The following is an 18,123-nucleotide window of genomic DNA, read 5'->3' on the forward strand; positions in this document are numbered from 1 at the left end:
AATACAAATGAGTAGTTCATCAACTTTATTTCTGAGTCCCGGAATGTTCTGGTGTAATAAAGATAACTGATACTGCCTGACGTTCCGCGTCGTTCCGTTGATGTCTAATGTGAATCGACCTTAAAATGTCTCTGGTCTTCGGAAGTGCCGTGAGATGTACACTTACTTTGCTATAACACATATGCAGAAATAATAACTCAATTAAATCTAGTGGACTGCGTTTCTCGTTAATCGCAGAAGTTATGAATATTTTTCTACAGTCATCGATACAAGATATCGAAACGTATCGATATACTTTGTCAATTATCGATTTTGTATTTGAAAGCTTTATATGTATATAAGAATGTTTATATTTACCTTTCGTGAGTGAGAATTGGTGTTTACAAACAGGTGAGATACAAATGCAATATTATATTTAATATTTGGAAGACCTTGACTAATTTTCGAGTAAATCATAGAGCCAGTGTTCTTTCCTCCAGTGAACGTACTAAATTACGTAAATGTATGTATTAAAAATTACTTCAGGTATTTTGAAGAAAATAGCCAGGTATTACAGTTTTAAACTGTAATTTAGATATAATTTTAGATTTATAAATTCGGCTTTACCAGGTTGGTTAGAGATGGACTAGTATTTGTTTCTAGAGAACGTAGATTACTTACTGCAAGCATTTTACTCCTGTATTAGAATTTTTTAAATATATGTTTAATTTTAATTCATAACTTGCATTCAGCTATAGTTTTATGCGGTATGTGCAAGTTTCTAAGAAGAACTAAAATTGGAAAGAAAGCTATGCTTCTATGTCACATCTCATTTCTTTGTAATTAAATTTTCGTATATATTGCATCGGATTGGTAATGCATATGCGTTATTCTATAATTGTCCTAAACAAAAGAAATGATCGTGCAGTTCGTAAAAATGATTTTTATATGAATGGCAAACTTAAGCCTGTACAATATCTGTCTCTGTTTTAGTGCTTCCATAGGAGGATATTCATAAGTCAATCATGTCTGATGCATGGGAAGAGATTCAAGCTATAAGAAGTAAACGAAATATTATTCGTGAGAAACTGAAGAAAAGAAAGAAAGAACGACAGGACATCCTGAACCAATCTGCTGTATCTATTGTTACTGGTGAGTACCAGTTTGCATTAACTGTTTCTGTTATGTGTAATACACATGCTGATGGCTTGATATGGGTTTTAAACTGACTTCTGTGTTGCATATTATTTCGCATCTTGTTGTGCATTTGATGCTTGATAGACTGTTTCTTTCTCTGTTCCATGTAGATGTTACACCAGTCTCACTACCAAAGACGAAGGCTTTATCAACTGAAGGCAGTTCTTCAAATGTACCATCACCTGTTTCTCAAGTTGATGGTGAGAATTATCACTGCTTTAAAAACTTTCCACTAAGTTCCATTATTTTCTGTAATTGTTACAAATGCACATCATGTAATTAGAAGTATCCATAGACTTCTATGTAATGCAAAATTGACCACTAGATCTCACAAGAGGCAGACCTGCCAGTATAAAAAGAGTCTGGGAGTATTGTGTTGTCAGTAGAAAAGCAATAACAGCGAATGGGTTGGTTAGGAGAGCTGAGATGGTTTGCATTCGATATCTAGCACAGTGACTGTGTATAAGGGGATAAAAAGAATAGTGTCAATCAGTTCCTCATAAGGTACACATTTCTGTAGTCTGTGCTAATGGACACTGGAGGTGATGCAAAGAGTGGTGCAACTGGACAGTGAATGACTGGAAATGAGTGGTTTGGAATGATGAATCATCACCTGTGGCAGTCCAGTCAATCCAATGGAAAGATTTGGGTTCGGCAAATGCCTGGAGAATGTTACATGCCATCATGTGTAGTGCCAACAATGAAGCACAGAGGAGGTGGTGGTACAATGTGGGGGCATTTGTCACAGTTAGGTTGTGTTCCCTTCATTGTTATTAATAAAACTATAAATATGGGAGTATATAAACATATTTTACAGCATTGTGTAGTGGATACGGTAGAAGAAAGTTTGGAGATGATAGTTTGTATCAGTGTGACAATCCACCCTGCCAGAAAGCAGCATCTGAGAGACAATAGTTTGTGCACAATAACATTCCTGGCATGGATTGACCTGCACAGAGTCCCAACTTGACCCCAATGGAACACTTAGAATGTCAACTTCATTCCAGACATCAGCGGGTGTCAGCTTATCATGGGCATTCAGACGTCTCATTGAAAGTGTCCCCAGCAGAGCTCAAGCCGACACAAAGGTGCAGGGTGGACACACCCATTATTAATGTCCACTAATTGGTTTCTGGATACTTTTAATCAGATAATGTATACAGGAATTGAGAATTATGTCTTCCTTGTCTAGAAAGACTACTAAGGAACAGCAGTCTACAACTCATTGGGTGTTGCAAAATAGCAGACACTCCCTTGCAGAATAAATGTTTCACTGTGGAAGCTACACTTTTTTTTCATCTTACTTGCTTTGGCATAGCTGTGGTTATTCACTTATTCTGCACGCATTAGATGAAGCATTTTAGACAGCATTTTTGAACTCAGGAATACTCTCCAGTATAGCTAAGTGTCAAGAAATTTCAGCTGTCATGACAGTTGCTTCTCCCTTTATCTATTATACATCTGCATACACACTCTACAAACTACTGTGAATTGCATAGCAGAGAGAATATAACATTGTACCTTGTGTTAGGGTTTCTCCCCATTCCAATTGTATGTTAAGTATGAAATGAATGATTTGTTTTAAACCTCTGTGTGTTGTTGTGATCTTCAGTCCAAAGACTAGTTTCATGCAGCTCTCCATGCTACTCTGTTGGGCAAGCCTCTTCATCTCCAACTAATTACTGCTGCCTACATCCTTCTGAATCTGCTTACTGTATTCACCTCTTGGTCTTCCTCTACGATTTTTAACCCCCCCATGCTTCCCTCCAGTACTAAATTGCTGATACCTTGTTGCCTCGGAATGTGTCCTACCAACCGATCCTTTCTTCTAGTCAGGTTGTGCCACAAATTTCTCTTCTCTCAATTCTATTCAGTACCTCCCCATTAGTTACATGATCTACCAATCTACTCTTCAGCATTCTTCATCACTGTATTTCAGAAGCTTCTATTCTCTTCTTGTCTAAACTGTTTATCATCCATGTTTCACTTCTACACATGGCTACACTCCATACAATTACTTGTGCAATTTTAACAACTTTCTCTTCTTTAGAAATGCTTTTCTTGCCATTGACAGTCTACATTTTATATCCTCTGTACTTCGACCACCATCAGTTATTTTGCTTCCCTAATAGCAAAACTCATCTACTACTTCAAGTGTCTCATTTCCTAATGTAATTCCCTCAACATCTCATGATTTAATTCGACTATATTCCACTGTCATCATTTTGCTGTTGTTGATGTTCATCTTATATTCTCCTCTCAAGTCAACTGTCCACTCCATTCAACTTCTCTTCCAGGTCCTTTACTATCTCTGACAGAATTACAATGTCATAGGCAAACCTCAAAGTTTTTATATCTTCTCCCTGGACTTTAATTCCTACTCCCAAGTTTTTCTTTTGTTTCCTTTACTGCTTGCTCGATCAGGGTTGCCACAGGTTCTGGAAATCAAGGACTATTAGAGAATTTCAAACATGCCAGGGAAATTAGGGGGGGGGGGGGGGGCACTGGAAACATCTCGTTTTTTTTTTTTCTCAATAGATGAAGCGGTTTGTTTACTGAGGTGTCATGCATCATTGCTGGCTGGGTGCAGCTGAGTGTGTGTGCCACTTCCGTACTCCCTCATTCCTACTGCTTCTCCCCTTCCTACCACTCTCCTCAGCTTGCAGTCAGTGCTGCCACCACTTCTTGTCGCTAGCCTAGCACCTGGCAATGAAAGGCAGGGAGGTGTGAGGAGTGGTTTGTTTGGATCCAGTTCTCAGAGACTTAAGACGCAGCAGCCAGAGATGGCGATCACATGTGCCTGAGTGATTGTGTGAATGTGTTTGTGTTCTCATTTTCTGACAAAAGCTATGGCTGAAAATTTAGTTGTAAGAATATGATTCTTTTTTGCGTGCCCGTCTGCAGCTTCGCAATCACTTTTACAGTGAGCTGCTACCTATCCTCATTGTTACTGAATCTCAGAGTATTTGAACAAATTATCTGTTGCATGGATTGATCACCATGGTCTCATTTCATCAACATGCTGTTTGTGAATAGCTGGCCACACATGTGGATTTCCGCAATAGACCAAAACTGGAGGCAGGCCCTGGCTATCAGATCTAGTCTCGCTGATCTGCCCACAGGCCGGGTCTGTTTGTGTGTGGCATAATGAAGTGGTTATTATCCATGGTGCTCCTCAGCAAGCCAGAGGCCATGGGTGATAGATTTCAGGAACTGCGACTGTCTCACAGCAAGTACGTTGTACAGTGTGGCATTTTATAGACATTTTATTTGTTGTAGTACATTTTGGCACTTCAAAACTAGTTTATACGTTAGAAAGTATGGACCATAAGAAGAAGTGTTGTAACCACAACCAACAGCGGGAACGCCTTGGGCTGCGGATCGGAGCCGCCAGGCGGGGAAGCCGCCGGCGGTGGAGCACACACCACCGGGTAAACACAGGACGAGTCGGACAACAGACCAACGACAACTGACAACAACCGACCACGGCCGACTATGAGCGACACAACAAGGAAGAGATAAACAATGGAGGCTTGTGGAAACCACAACACCAAACGTAAATCCACTCAGAACCAGAGCCAGGCAAGTGTCAACAACGAGCAACGACCAGAACGCAGTACCACCGAATAGAAACGAAATCCAGAGTGAGTACCAGACTGGCTGGACTAGGGCAGAGTGGGTCCCTATATACAAAACCAGAGGGAGCGGCCATTGGCCGTTGTCTGCACGTGGCTTAGCGGTGGCGCCCTCGCTGCGCGAGAGCTGCTGCGTGGAATAGCCGCCACGGAGGCGGAGCCCTCTATGGGCTGACCACATCCATTTGTTCTGCTGCGTGTTCGACTTCCGCGGCGGAAGGTACTAGAAGAAGAAAATTGTGTCGGGCACTGTTGTTTTGTACACTGTGTACTCATATATTTCTCGAACGAAAAATCACACAATACCTGTAAAATATTAGATATAACACGGGGTAATAATCGACAATAATGAACATAGTAGAACCCCGACGATAATGAACGTAGTAGAACCAACATTTTATTGGTGGTCACCTACAGCATTGGTTTACACAATTCTTCCCCACCTTGTACACTTCTTTCAAGATATCTACTTTTTTCTGAGGTTATTTCTGCAATCAGATATGTTGTTGTTGTTGTTGTGGTCTTCAGTCCTGAGACTGGTTTGATGCAGCTCTCCATGCTACTCTATCCGGTGCAAGCTTTTTCATCTCCCAGTACCTACTGCAACCTACATCCTTCTGAATCTGCTTAGTGTATTCATCTCTTGGTCTCCCTCAATGATTTTTACCCTCCACGCTGCCCTCCAATACTAAATTGGTGATCCCTTGATGCCTCAGAACATGTCCTACCAACCGATCCCTTCTTCTGGTCAAGTTGTGCCACAAACTTCTCTTCTCCCCAATCCTATCCAATACTTCCTCATTAGTTATGTGATCTACCCATCTAATCTTCAGCATTCTTCTGTAGCACCACATGTCGAAATCTTCTATTCTCTTCTTGTCCAAACTATTTATCGTTCATGTTTCACTTCCATACATGGCTACACTCCATACGAATACTTTCAGAAATGACTTCCTGACACTTAAATCAATACTGGATGTTAACAAATTTCTCTTCTTCAGAAACACTTTCCTTGCCATTGCCAGCCTACATTTTATATCCTCTCTACTTCGACCATCATCAGTTATTTTGCTCCCCAAATAGCAAAACTCCTGTACTACTTTAAGTGCCTCATTTTCTAATCTAATTCCCTCAGCATCACCCGACTTAATTAGACTACATTCCGTTATCCTTGTTTTGCTTTTGTTGATGTTCATCTTATATCCTCCTTTCAAGACACTGTCCATTCCATTCAACTGCTCTTCCAAGTCCTTTGCTGTCTCTGACAGAATTACAATGTCATCGGCGAACCTCAAAGTTTTTATTTCTTCTCCATGAATTTTAATACCTACTCCGAATTTTTCTTTTGTTTCCTTTACTGCTTGCTCAATATACAGATTGAATAACATCGGGGACAGGCTACAACCCTGTCTCACTCCCTTCGCAACAACTGTTTCCCTTTCATGTCCCTCGACTCTTATAACTGCCATCTGGTTTCTGTACAAATTGTAAATAGCCTTTCGCTCCCTGTATTTTACCCCTGCCACCTTTAGAATTTGAAAGAGAGTATTCCAGTCAACATTGTCAAAAGCTTTCTCTAAGTCTACAAATGCTAGAAACGTAGGTTTGCCTTTCCTTAATCTTTCTTCTAAGATAAGTCGTAAGGTCAGTATTGCCTCACGTGTTCCAGTGTTTCTACGGAATCCAAACTGATCTTCCCCGAGGTTGGCTTCTACTAGTTTTTCCATTCGTCTGTAAAGAATTCGTGTTAGTATTTTGCAGCTGTGACTTATTAAACTGATAGTTCGGTAATTTTCACATCTGTCAACACCTGCTTTCTTTGGGATTGGAATTATTATATTCTTCTTGAAGTCTGAGGGTATTTCGCCTGTTTCATACATCTTGCTCACCAGATGGTAGAGTTTTGTCAGGACTGGCTCTCCCAAGGCCGTCAGTAGTTCCAATGGAATGTTGTCTACTCCGGGGGCCTTGTTTCGACTCAGGTCTTTCAGTGCTCTGTCAAACTCTTCACGCAGTATCATATCTCCCATTTCATCTTCATCTACATCCTCTTCCATTTCCATAATATTGTCCTCAAGTACATCGCCCTTGTATATACCCTCTATATACTCCTTCCACCTTTCTGCTTTCCCTTCTTTGCTTAGAACTGGGTTTCCATCTGAGCTCTTGATATTCATACAAGTCGTTCTCTTATCTCCAAAGGTCTCTTTAATTTTCCTGTAGGCAGTATCTATCTTACCCCTAGTGAGATAGGCCTCTACATCCTTACATTTGTCCTCTAGCCATCCCTGCTTAGCCATTTTGCACTTCCTGTCGATCTCATTTTTGAGACGTTTGTATTCCTTTTTGCCTGCTTCATTTACTGCATTTTTATATTTTCTCCTTTCATCAATTGAATTCAATATTTCTTCTGTTACCCAAGGATTTCTACTAGCCTTCGTCTTTTTACCTACTTGATCCTCTGCTGCCTTCGCTACTTCATCCCTCAAAGCTACCCATTCTTCTTCTACTGTATTTCTTTCCCCCATTCCTGTGAATTGTTCCCTTATGCTCTCCCTGAAACTCTGTACAACCTCTGGTTCTTTCAGTTTATCCAGGTCTCATCTCCTTAAATTCCCACCTTTTTGCAGTTTCTTCAGTTTTAATCTACAGGTCATAACCAATAGATTGTGGTCAGAGTCCACATCTGCCCTTGGAAATGTCTTACAATTTAAAACCTGGTTCCTAAATCTCTGTCTTACCATTATATAATTTATCTGATACCTTTTAGTATCTCCAGGTTTTGTGGCGGTGTTCGTAGCGACAAACAATTCGCGGTAGAAACGGCTTACGAAGTCACCGCCACACTTTTAATAGCGGGCCGACCGGTCCGCTGGAACAGTGAACAGAAAGATGAAAACCCAAACACTCTGAGTAAATAAAAGTCGGTACTTATCTTTATTACGAAGATACAGAAATACAGTAGTGAACTCCGTATCTACAGAAATCTGTCTAGTTCGAGTCGGAGCGGCTAGGTCAGCGTCGGCTGACGACAAACAACAAACAACAACTCTGCTGCGATGAACACACAACTGACTAGCAAGTACACAATTCGGTGGCGAGTATACAACTGAGCGGCGAATACAGAACTGTCCTAGCGCTCGCGACTCCAGCGCTTAAGAAGCCAGAAGCCAGCGGTGGCGCGCGCAGACTTGCGGCGATTTCCTGTCTCGCTGGCGCTGCTTATGCGGACGGCGTCCGGACTTTGATGCTGCCAACCTTTTGGCAGCGGGCTCGGGTGGCATTACTGGCTAGGATATAACACTCCTCCCACCCAAATCGCCGCATCGTCGTTGAATAATGACGTGGCGAGCGTCGACGGCGGGGGAGGGGTCTGGCCGCAGGCGTAGCAGAAGAGACTGGGGCGGAGACTGTTGTCGGTGGCAGTCCCCGGTCCGCACCCCAGCATTGGCTGCGCGGGGCCTCGGGAAACACCGACTGAAAACCGAGGTCAGGGTGCACGCCTGTCAACACGGGCGCAGCTGCTGGTACTGGACGCGACGGGGCGTCGGGACCCACGAAGAGAGGCAGCGTCTCCTGACGCTGCGTCGACGGCTGCTGAGAGGGCGCCGGACAAGGCGCTGCGGTGTCAGACTCCTTGGGGGTGCCCAAGGAAAACGGCTGCAGGACAGGCTGCACAGCCACCGCTTGGGAAGGCGGCCCGGCTGAGGGGTCGACGTCCATCAGCTCCGAAGGCGGTGGCGACTGAAGAGGGACTGCAGGCGCCGGAGCGACCACCTGGGGCGCTCCCGGATGAAGCTGCGCGGGAGGCATCAACGGGACGGGCTGTCGGCGTGGTAGCGGCGATGGCTGCTGCTGCTACCCTGGGGGCGGCAGCGAAGTCGGAAGGCGAGGCTGGAACCCGCCGCGGACCAAATCTGTGGACAAAGAACGAGCGGCAGAATCCGGGCGGCCAGCGCGGCCCAACTGGTTCTGATGCCTCCTGTGCACCCCAGTAGCAACTTGAACAGTATAAAAACTGACCCTGGACACTTATCACGGTACCACGTTCCCAACGACGGAGACCGTGATAAACTCTAAAAAAAAAAAAACGGCGTCGTTGCGCTGAAAACGCGTGCGATGCTCAGAAGCGGCGGGTCGATCCGGGGGGTGCAACAACCGTAGTAGGGTGCGATGACGACGGCCGTGGAGAAGCTCTGCAGGCGAAGGGCCGTCGCGTGGCGTGGTCCGGTACGACGACAGGAACGTGATGAGTTCCTGCTGACGAGAGTGCGTAGCACGAAGGCGGTCCATATGATCCTTGAATGTGCGTACAAAACGTTCCGCTGCACCATTCGATTGAGGGTGGAACGACGGAGTAAGAACATGGCGAATGCCATTGGCAGAACAAAAACTTTCAAATTCAGCAGCGGTAAATTGTGGACCATTGTCAGACACTAAAACTTCTGGAAGACCCTCAATACAAAAAATTGAAGCCAACGCCTGTATAGTTTCTGCAGACGTTGTAGACTGCATGGGCACAACAAACGGAAAATTACTAAATGCATCTATCACGATGAGCCAACGAGAATTCCAATATGGACCAGCGAAATCAATATGTACTCGCTGCCAGGGACCGGCAGGGCGTGCCCACTCAAAATAGCGTTGAGGCGGAGCAGCTTGGTGTTCGGCACACGTCGAACAATCTGTAGACATCTGCGTAATCTGCTTATCAATGCCGATCCATGTACAATGACGGCTTGGTGCGGACCACTCCCCAATGACCTTGATGCAACAAGTCGAGGACCTTGGATTGGAGCACTTGGGGAACCACTACACGAAGCTGGTCATTCTCGGTGCGTAACAGCAAAACTCCGTGCGAAACAGACAACAGATGACGTTGCGGATAATAGCGACGAACCGCAGGATCCGATATGTCCTTTGCCTTGGACGGCCAACCACGTTGAACAAAACGTAATAGTAAACTCAGATGAGGATCCGTAGCTGTCTCACGTGCCACCTGACGATAATCAACCGGAAAATCCCAGAGGGATTGATGCTCATCGGCGTCAATCTGATGGCAAGAGTCGTCAGAGGAATCGAAGACATCATCCGCAGCAATCGGCAATCTAGAAAGCGCGTCAGCGTTTGCATGCTGAGCTGTAGGGCGATACAGTATCTCATACTGGTATTGTGATAACAAAAGAGCCCAACGTTGTAGTCTCTGAGCTGTCCGCTGAGGAACTGGTTTAGACGGATGAAACAGTGACGTCAGGGGCTTGTGATCTGTTACTAAATAGAATGGTCTACCATAGAGGTAGTGATGGAATTTTGTGACACCGAACACAATAGCCAACGCTTCCTTGTCCAATTGGCTATAATTACTCTGAGCTTTGTTTAGCAATTTAGATGCGAACGCAATAGGACGTTCGGTGTTACCGACTCGGTGAGACAACACAGCACCGAGGCTGAAAGAAGAGGCATCACAAGCTAACACCAGAGGCTTGTCAGGGTCGTAATGGACCAGACAACGATCATTCAATAAAGCCTCTTTAAGCTGCTGAAAGGCTGATTGGCAATCAGCTGACCACACAAACGGAACATTCTTACGGCGGAGACGATGCAGCGGTGCAGCAATCTGTGATGCATTAGGTATAAACCTAATATAATACGTCAATTTGCCAAGAACTGCTTGCAATTCATGCAGATTGCGAGGGGCGGGCAAATCACAAATAGCTGCTAAATGTGACTGGGAGGGATGAATGCCTTGAGCATTAATAACATGTCCCAGATACTCCATCTCCGTAAGGAAAAATGAACATTTATCGATGTTGCAACGTAGGCCTGCCTGAGACAACACTTTAAACAAACACTCCAAATTACGGAAATGTTCAGCAGGCGTCCGACCGGACACAACAATATCGTCTAAATAGTTGCAACACGATGGCACATTAGCCAGAAGTTGTGACAAAAAACGCTGAAAAACAGCTGGAGCTGACGCACAACCAAAAGGCAAACGCAGAAAACGGAACAACCCCAACGACGTGTTTATGACAAAATACTGTTGTGATTGCTCGTCGAGGGGCAATTGCAAATATGCTTCACGGAGATCAATTTTGGAAAAGAACCGAGCTTCCCCTAACTTATCCATCAGCTCGTCCGGTCTAGGCAAAGGAAAAGAATCAATGACAGTCTGAGGATTAACTGTCGACTTAAAATCAGCACACAAACGTAACTTGCCAGACGGTTTCTTTATAATAACTAAGGGAGAAGCCCACTGGCTCGCTGAAACGGGTTGAATAACACCGTTGTTTTGCCAACGACGAAGTTCATCTTCTACAGGTGCCCGGAGGGCGTGAGGCACTGGACGAGCACGACAAAATCGAGGCTGAGCATTATCTTTTAACATAATATGAGCGGCAAAGTTCGCAGCACAACCTAGTTCGTCTTTAAATATGTCACTGTATCGTTTACACAACTCGGTTATGCTGTCTTGAGGAACAACAACAGAATTAATTTGCAACACATTGTCTTGGATAGACAGGCCAAACAAGTCAAAACAGTCTAATCCGAAAATGTTTACCCTGTCTGTAGCGCGGAGCACTGTGAATGAAACTGTTTTTGTATTGCCACGGAATGTGGCTGGCACGCTACATACACCTAACACAGGAATTTGTTCTCCACTATAAGTAGCCAAAGAATGTTTTGCCGCTGAAAGTTTAGGGCGGCCGATAGCCGCATACGTAGCACTATTTATGAGAGTCACAGACGCACCAGTGTCTAATTGAAAATTGAAGGTCTTATCCTGGATGCGTAGCTTCACAAATAGTTTATTACACTGTCTCTGGATCGGTGCAGTGGAGGCAGAAGACACAAAATCAGCGCGTTTAGCGCGTGTTCGCTGCTTACGACAACTCGTGGGTTGGGCGGGTGGAACAACTCCCGCTTCACTTGCGGTCTGTACATTATTTTTTACAGCGTTTGAATTACGCTTGGGTCGCATAGCAGAGGGCTGGGTGGGTGGCTCATTGCGAACGAGTTTATTACCCACACGAACCGTGGAAGAGTCTTTAAACGCGACCTTCTGGGCGGGCTGGCTTTGAAGAACATGAATATCCATGGGCTGGGCAGCACTAGAATTGTTCTTGCGTTTACGCAAACAAACAGTCTGGATGTGTCCTTTCCTTTGACAAAAGTGACAAACCGCGTTTCTTAACGGGCAACGTTCACGAGGATGAGCAAGAACACACTTAGGGCAAGACTTAACTCTATCATTTTGCACACGCGGCTGACGAATGTGTTTAACATGACGCGGCCGGCTAGTGTTTACAGTCTGACTCTGCCGGTGGGGCCGCGGGCGTGACATAACTTGCTTAGCACAGGCAATTTGAGAAATACATGGCTGATCTAACTCACACTCAGCATAGTCAAAAGCATCTTGGGCTTCAATGATGTTCATCACAGTCTCTAATGACGGGTCAGGCAACTTTAAGATAGCAGCACGAATACGAGAATCTGCAATGTTTTGAGTAATAGCGTCTCGTAGCATGACATCACTGTAGGAAGCTCCACACACACAATTAAATCGGCACTGACGGGTGAGGCCCCGTAAATCTGTTAACCACTGTTAATTACATTGATGTGGCAGTTTCTTTAATCTGAAGAACTTGAATCTGGCTGCTGCCACATGAACTCGCGACTCGAAATACTCAGCAAGCTTGTTAACAACAACGTCATAGTCTAAAGCTTCTGGCTGGGATTCCGGGAACAACTTACAAAGTAGTCGATAGACTTCCACGCCTGCAGTGGAAATTAAATAAAGCTGCCGCTCAGTACCTGTGATTTTGTAGACTGTCATGTGCGCCTGCAACTGCGCGAAATATTCTCGCCATTCTTCTCTTGATGCATCAAAAGCACGGAAATGTGGTGCTGCCTGTGCTTGTTCCTTTTGTGTTGGAGGATTAGCCGCTTGTTTGGCGATTGCTTCCACCAGACTTTGTATTTGCTGACTCTGTAACAAGATCAACTGCTGTAATTCGGCAGACATAGTGAACACAAATTAAACCAGCCCCCAAAATTTTATCTCTATAATTAGTATAACAAGAACACGTTGAACCAGCCCTGCACACGAGTTCGGAAGACCTCGTCGCCAGTTTTGTGGCGGTGTTCGTAGCGACAAACAATTCGCGGTAGAAACGGCTTACGAAGTCACCGCCACACTTTTAATAGCGGGCCGACCGGTCCGCTGGAACAGTGAACAGAAAGATGAAAACCCAAACACTCTGAGTAAATAAAAGTCGGTACTTATCTTTATTACGAAGATACAGAAATACAGTAGTGAACTCCGTATCTACAGAAATCTGTCTAGTTCGAGTCGGAGCGGCTAGGTCAGCGTCGGCTGACGACAAACAACAACTCTGCTGCGATGAACACACAACTGACTAGCAAGTACACATTCGGTGGCGAGTATACAACTGAGCGGCGAATACAGAACTGTCCTAGCGCTCGCGACTCCAGCGCTTAAGAAGCCAGAAGCCAGCGGTGGCGCGCGCAGACTTGCGGCGATTTCCTGTCTCGCTGGCGCTGCTTATGCGGACGGCGTCCGGACTTTGATGCTGCCAACCTTTTGACAGCGGGCTCGGGTGGCATTACTGGCTAGGATATAACACCAGGGTTCTTCCATGTATACAACCTCCTTTCATGATTCTTAAACCAAGTGTTAGTTATGATTATGTTGTGCTCTGTGCAAAATTCTACCAGGCGGCTTCCTCTTTCATTTCTTAGCCCCAATTCATATTCACCTACTATGTTTCCTTCTCTTCCTTTTCCTACACTCGAATTCCAGTCACCCATGACTATTAAATTTTCGTCTCCCTTCACAATCTGAATAATTTCTTTTATTTCATCATACATTTCTTCAATTTCTTCGTCATCTGCAGAGCCAGTTGGCATATAAACTTGTACTACTGTAGTAGGTGTGGGCTTCGTATCTATCTTGGCCACAATAATGCGTTCACTATGCTGTTTGTAGTAGCTTACCCGCATTCCTATTTTCCTATTCATTATTAAACCTACTCCTGCATTACCCCTATTTGATTTTGTGTTTATAACCCTGTAGTCACCTGACCAGAAGTCTTGTTCCTCCTGCCACCGAACTTCACTAATTCCCACTATATCTAACTTCAACCTAACCATTTCCCTTTTTAAATTTTCTAACCTACCTGCCCGATTAAGGGTTCTGACATTCCACGCTCCGATCCGTAGAACGTCAGTTTTCTTTCTCCTGATAACGACATCCTCTTGAGTAGTCCCCGCCCGGAGATCCGAATGGGGGACTATTTTACCTCCGGAATATTTTACCCAAGAGGACGCCATCATCATTTAATCATACAGTAAAGCTGCATGCCCTCGGGAAAAATTGCGGCTGTAGTTTCCCCTTGCTTTCAGCCGTTCGCAGTACCAGCACAGCAGTTACAAGGCCAGATCAGTCAATCATCCAGACTGTTGCCCTTGCAACTACTGAAAAGGCTGCTGCCCCTCTTCAGGAACCACACGTTTGCCTGGCCTCTCAACAGATACCCCTCCATTGTGGTTGCACCTACGGTACGGCTATCTGTATCGCTGAGTCACGCAAGCCTCCCCACCAACGGCAAGGTCCATGGTTCGTGGGGGGGAAATCAGATAAGGTTTTTTTAAATATCTCGTGACTCCAAGGAAATGCGTATTTTTGTCACCAAATGTGCTTCATTTTATTGAAATAAAATAACATCAGTGGTCTTAATGAAACACATATACCATTTGGCTTGCTTTCTCCATCTAAAAACAGTTTGTTACAAAAGATTTTGATATTAGTGCTTAAGATTTTGCTCACATCAGGAATTGCCACCTGCTTGCAAGGTTGTTTTGCTTTAGGCATATCCTCATTTTCATTAGTGTTTCTTGTACCTTAACTACAAAGACAGATTGTCAACTAACATCTTCATTTACCCTTGAGATTTCAAAATTTATCAGGAAATTTCATTTGGGGGAACCTGTGGTAACCCTGCCAATGTACAGATTGAATAACATTGGGGATAGGCTACAACCATGTCTCACTCCCTTCTCCACTACTACTTCCCTTTTTTGTGCCTGTTGACTCTTATAACTGCCATCTGGTTTCTGTACAAATTGTAAATAGTGTTTCTCTCCCACCACTGCCACCTTTAAAATTTGAAAGAGAGCTTTCCAGTCAACATTGTCAAAAGCTTTCTCTAAGTCTACAGATGCTACAAACGTAGGTTCGTTTTTCCTTAACCTATCTTCTATGAGAAGTCGTAGGGTCAGTACTGCCTTGTGTGATCCTACATTTCTCCAGAATCCAAACTGATCTTCCCGGAGATCAGCTTCCTCCAATTTTTCCATTCTTCTGTAGAGGATTCATGTATTTTCCAACTGTGACTTATTAAACTGATAGTTCAGTAATTTTTCACCTCTGTCTGCAACTCTCTTTGTAATTGTAATTACTATATTCTTCTTGCAGTCTGAAGATCTTTTGCCTGTCTCATACATCTTGCTCACCAGATGGAAGAGTTTTATCATGTCTGGCTCTCCCGAGGCTATCAGTAGCTCTAACGGAATGCTGTCTAGTCCCAGAGCCTTGTTTCAACTTAGGTCTTTCAATGCTTTGTGAAATTCTTCATGCAGTATAATATCTCCCTTCTGATCTTCATCTATGTCCTTTTCCATTTCCATGACTTGCCCTCAATTACATCTCCCTTGCATAGAAGCTCTATAAACTCCTGCCACCTTTCTGCTTTCCGTTCTTTGCTTGGGACTGGTTTTACATATGAGCTCTTGATATTAATACAACTGTTGCTCTATGCTCCAGAGGTCTCTTTAATTTTCCTGTAGGCAGCATCTATCTCAACCCCAGTGACATATGCTTCTACACCCTCAAATTTATCCTCTAGCCATTCTTGCATAGCCATATTGCACTTCCTGTTGATCTCATTTTTTGGTTGTTTATATTCCCTTTCACCTGTTTCAGTTATTTCATTTTTATATTTTCTCCTTTCATCAATTAAATTCAGTATCTCTTGTGTTACCCAAGGATTTCTACTACCCCTTGCCCTTTTACCCTTTTGATCCTCTGCTGCCTGCACTATTTCATAACAAAATCTCTTCTTCATGGGGTCTGTGAAAACAGTATGTAGAGGGCTGAAGTATACCTCTAGAGTCTTCGCTTAATACTGGTTCTTGAAACTTTGTAATCAGTATTTCACAGGATAACTGGCACGTATCTTCAAGTGCATTCCAGTTCATATTTTTCAGCATTGTTGCTCCTTGTAGCCACTCAGAGAAGGTGGGATCCCTCCCACTTATCTTTGGCTATTATAACATCCACTGACACATCAGTTCAAGATCTTGTGAGGAGGCTCCACACCACATGGTTCTTGCGGTGTAGAGATTACGGTATGGCATATTTTAACTGGTTGTGCTTTATGTTCAGACAAGAATACAGATGCTAATTTACTTACAGTCAGTCCTCAATTTTTGGAAATGATGAGATGAATGTACTATTACTTAAGAAACTGTAAAGTGTGTGATCTTTATGCATTGTAAGGTTGACTGGCTTATCCACTTCATTTGTAAGCAGTCACACAGCCATAGTATCTTCAGTTTGTGCTTTAGTGTTCTCTCTCTTATTATATCCACATTTTAAGAAAGATATTTTCTCAGTGATGATGTTAACAGTCCTTATAATTTAATTACCAGTGCGGATGTGTGAGTGAAAGTGAGTGAAAATGGGAGTGAGGGAGTGCAGATTCAGTTGCTTTTTTTAAGTATTGTTGGCGACTATTTCGCCAAGAGCACTAATAATCCTACCTACCTCTCTCTACCTCTCTCTCTCTCTCTCTCTCTCTCTCTCTCTCTCTCTCTCTCTCTCTCTCTCTCTGCATGTGTGTGTGTGTGTGTGTGTGTGTGTGTGTGTGTGTGTGTGTGTGTGTGTGCTGTTAGTGGCCAATAATTTTCTTAATTTTGTAGATGGTGAGGAAAGTGAATCTGCCATTGATCTGGTCAAACCAGATCCAGAAGTGGAAAAGCTGCTGCTTCGTTGCTTATGTGAAGTGTCACTGACACTGCCTACAAGTTCAAGTGAGCTTGCCGCTGCTGTCGGTAAACAGCTTAACAAGAGTGTTCCTCATCTAGCTGTGACAAATCTTTTGCAGAAATTTGCAACACAGCAGTTAATAAGGTAAGAGATTAGAAATAAACTGCTATGCTGTGAGGCGAATATGTAATTAGTTATTCATTATACAGCATGGAATTTTTATCATAATTTAGGACTAAGCAACAAGTCCCTTTTACCAGAAAATTAAGAGAAAATTCTAATCAACATGAACACAAAAATGTACACACTTTTTGGAACCAAAGATTACAACTCTAGAAGTGAAAAAAGCCGCTTGTGGAGGGAGAGGGTAAGAGAAAAGGGAAACTTCAAGAAATGAGAAACAGGAGTAAACAAATGTTGATGGAACTTTATTATTCGTTCAGAACCTAAAATTTTTTTGTTTAATAATGGTGATCATGTTGACTAAGGCGGGGCTGTCACCAATGTGGCATGGCAAGTGTTGTGATGTAGGGCATGGCAGATACCTGACAGTAGCATGGCATGCATGTGACTTGACCCAGTTAGAAGTAGCGTGGCACCATGTCTTCTTCAGACAGTGAAGATGTTCTAACTGTAGTCAACATAATTAATTTTTATGTAAATGAAGCAAAGCTACATCCATCTCAGTAATTAAATTGTTAGTAAAAATTTTACTTTTCACATAAAAAATATAAAAGCTCTGTTTTAGGATTCACTCGTGTTTTCACTATGCAATCTTTCTCATTCAGTTTTGAGGAAACTATTCAATAATAAAATTTGACCTTTCTGCATCTTGCAGTCTCGCATTGCAGCTTGACAGTGATCTGGCTCTGTTTTCGTTATTGCTTATAGCTGTTATATACTTTGAAATTAAGTAAACTACTGCTCATATTTCAGAAAGTTTATAATGAAAAATATAGTCATTAGTGAGTTTATGTTTTGTGCATTTTAGGTCACCACTGTTGCATACGAAGTGTAGCTAACATATCAAAATTGTTTTTAACATGGGATAGAGAGCAGTACCTACGTCTATTCTCAAGTAAACATACGATATACTTTGGTATTCAGCCACAATGGACTATGACGCGCCACTCTCAGTGCCTTGGCCACATGGTATATGCAATTGTGGCTTGTGTTTCTCTTTTGTGTGTGGTCAGTTACAGTCACTTTCTAAGCTAACATTGCATTAAGAGTTATTCTCAT

At 43.4% G+C, this 18,123-nt stretch overlaps 1 protein-coding gene across 1 annotated transcript in view; it reads left to right on the plus strand.

The window, feature by feature from the left end:
• The first annotated feature begins 309 nt into the window (after positions 1–309).
• LOC124802623 (N6-adenosine-methyltransferase catalytic subunit) overlaps positions 310–18,123 on the plus strand; it is a 68,690-nt gene continuing 50,876 nt past the window's right edge. The window contains exons 1-4 of the mRNA XM_047263512.1: positions 310–390; positions 973–1,131; positions 1,287–1,376; positions 16,815–17,025. Coding sequence (XP_047119468.1) covers positions 1,005–1,131; positions 1,287–1,376; positions 16,815–17,025 — 428 coding nt within the window. The 5' untranslated portion in view covers positions 310–390; positions 973–1,004. The remainder of the gene's footprint in view (positions 391–972; positions 1,132–1,286; positions 1,377–16,814; positions 17,026–18,123) is intronic.

The sequence above is a fragment of the Schistocerca piceifrons genome, chromosome 6, assembly GCF_021461385.2.
Source record: "Schistocerca piceifrons isolate TAMUIC-IGC-003096 chromosome 6, iqSchPice1.1, whole genome shotgun sequence".
NCBI classification, from domain to species: Eukaryota; Metazoa; Arthropoda; class Insecta; order Orthoptera; family Acrididae; genus Schistocerca; species Schistocerca piceifrons.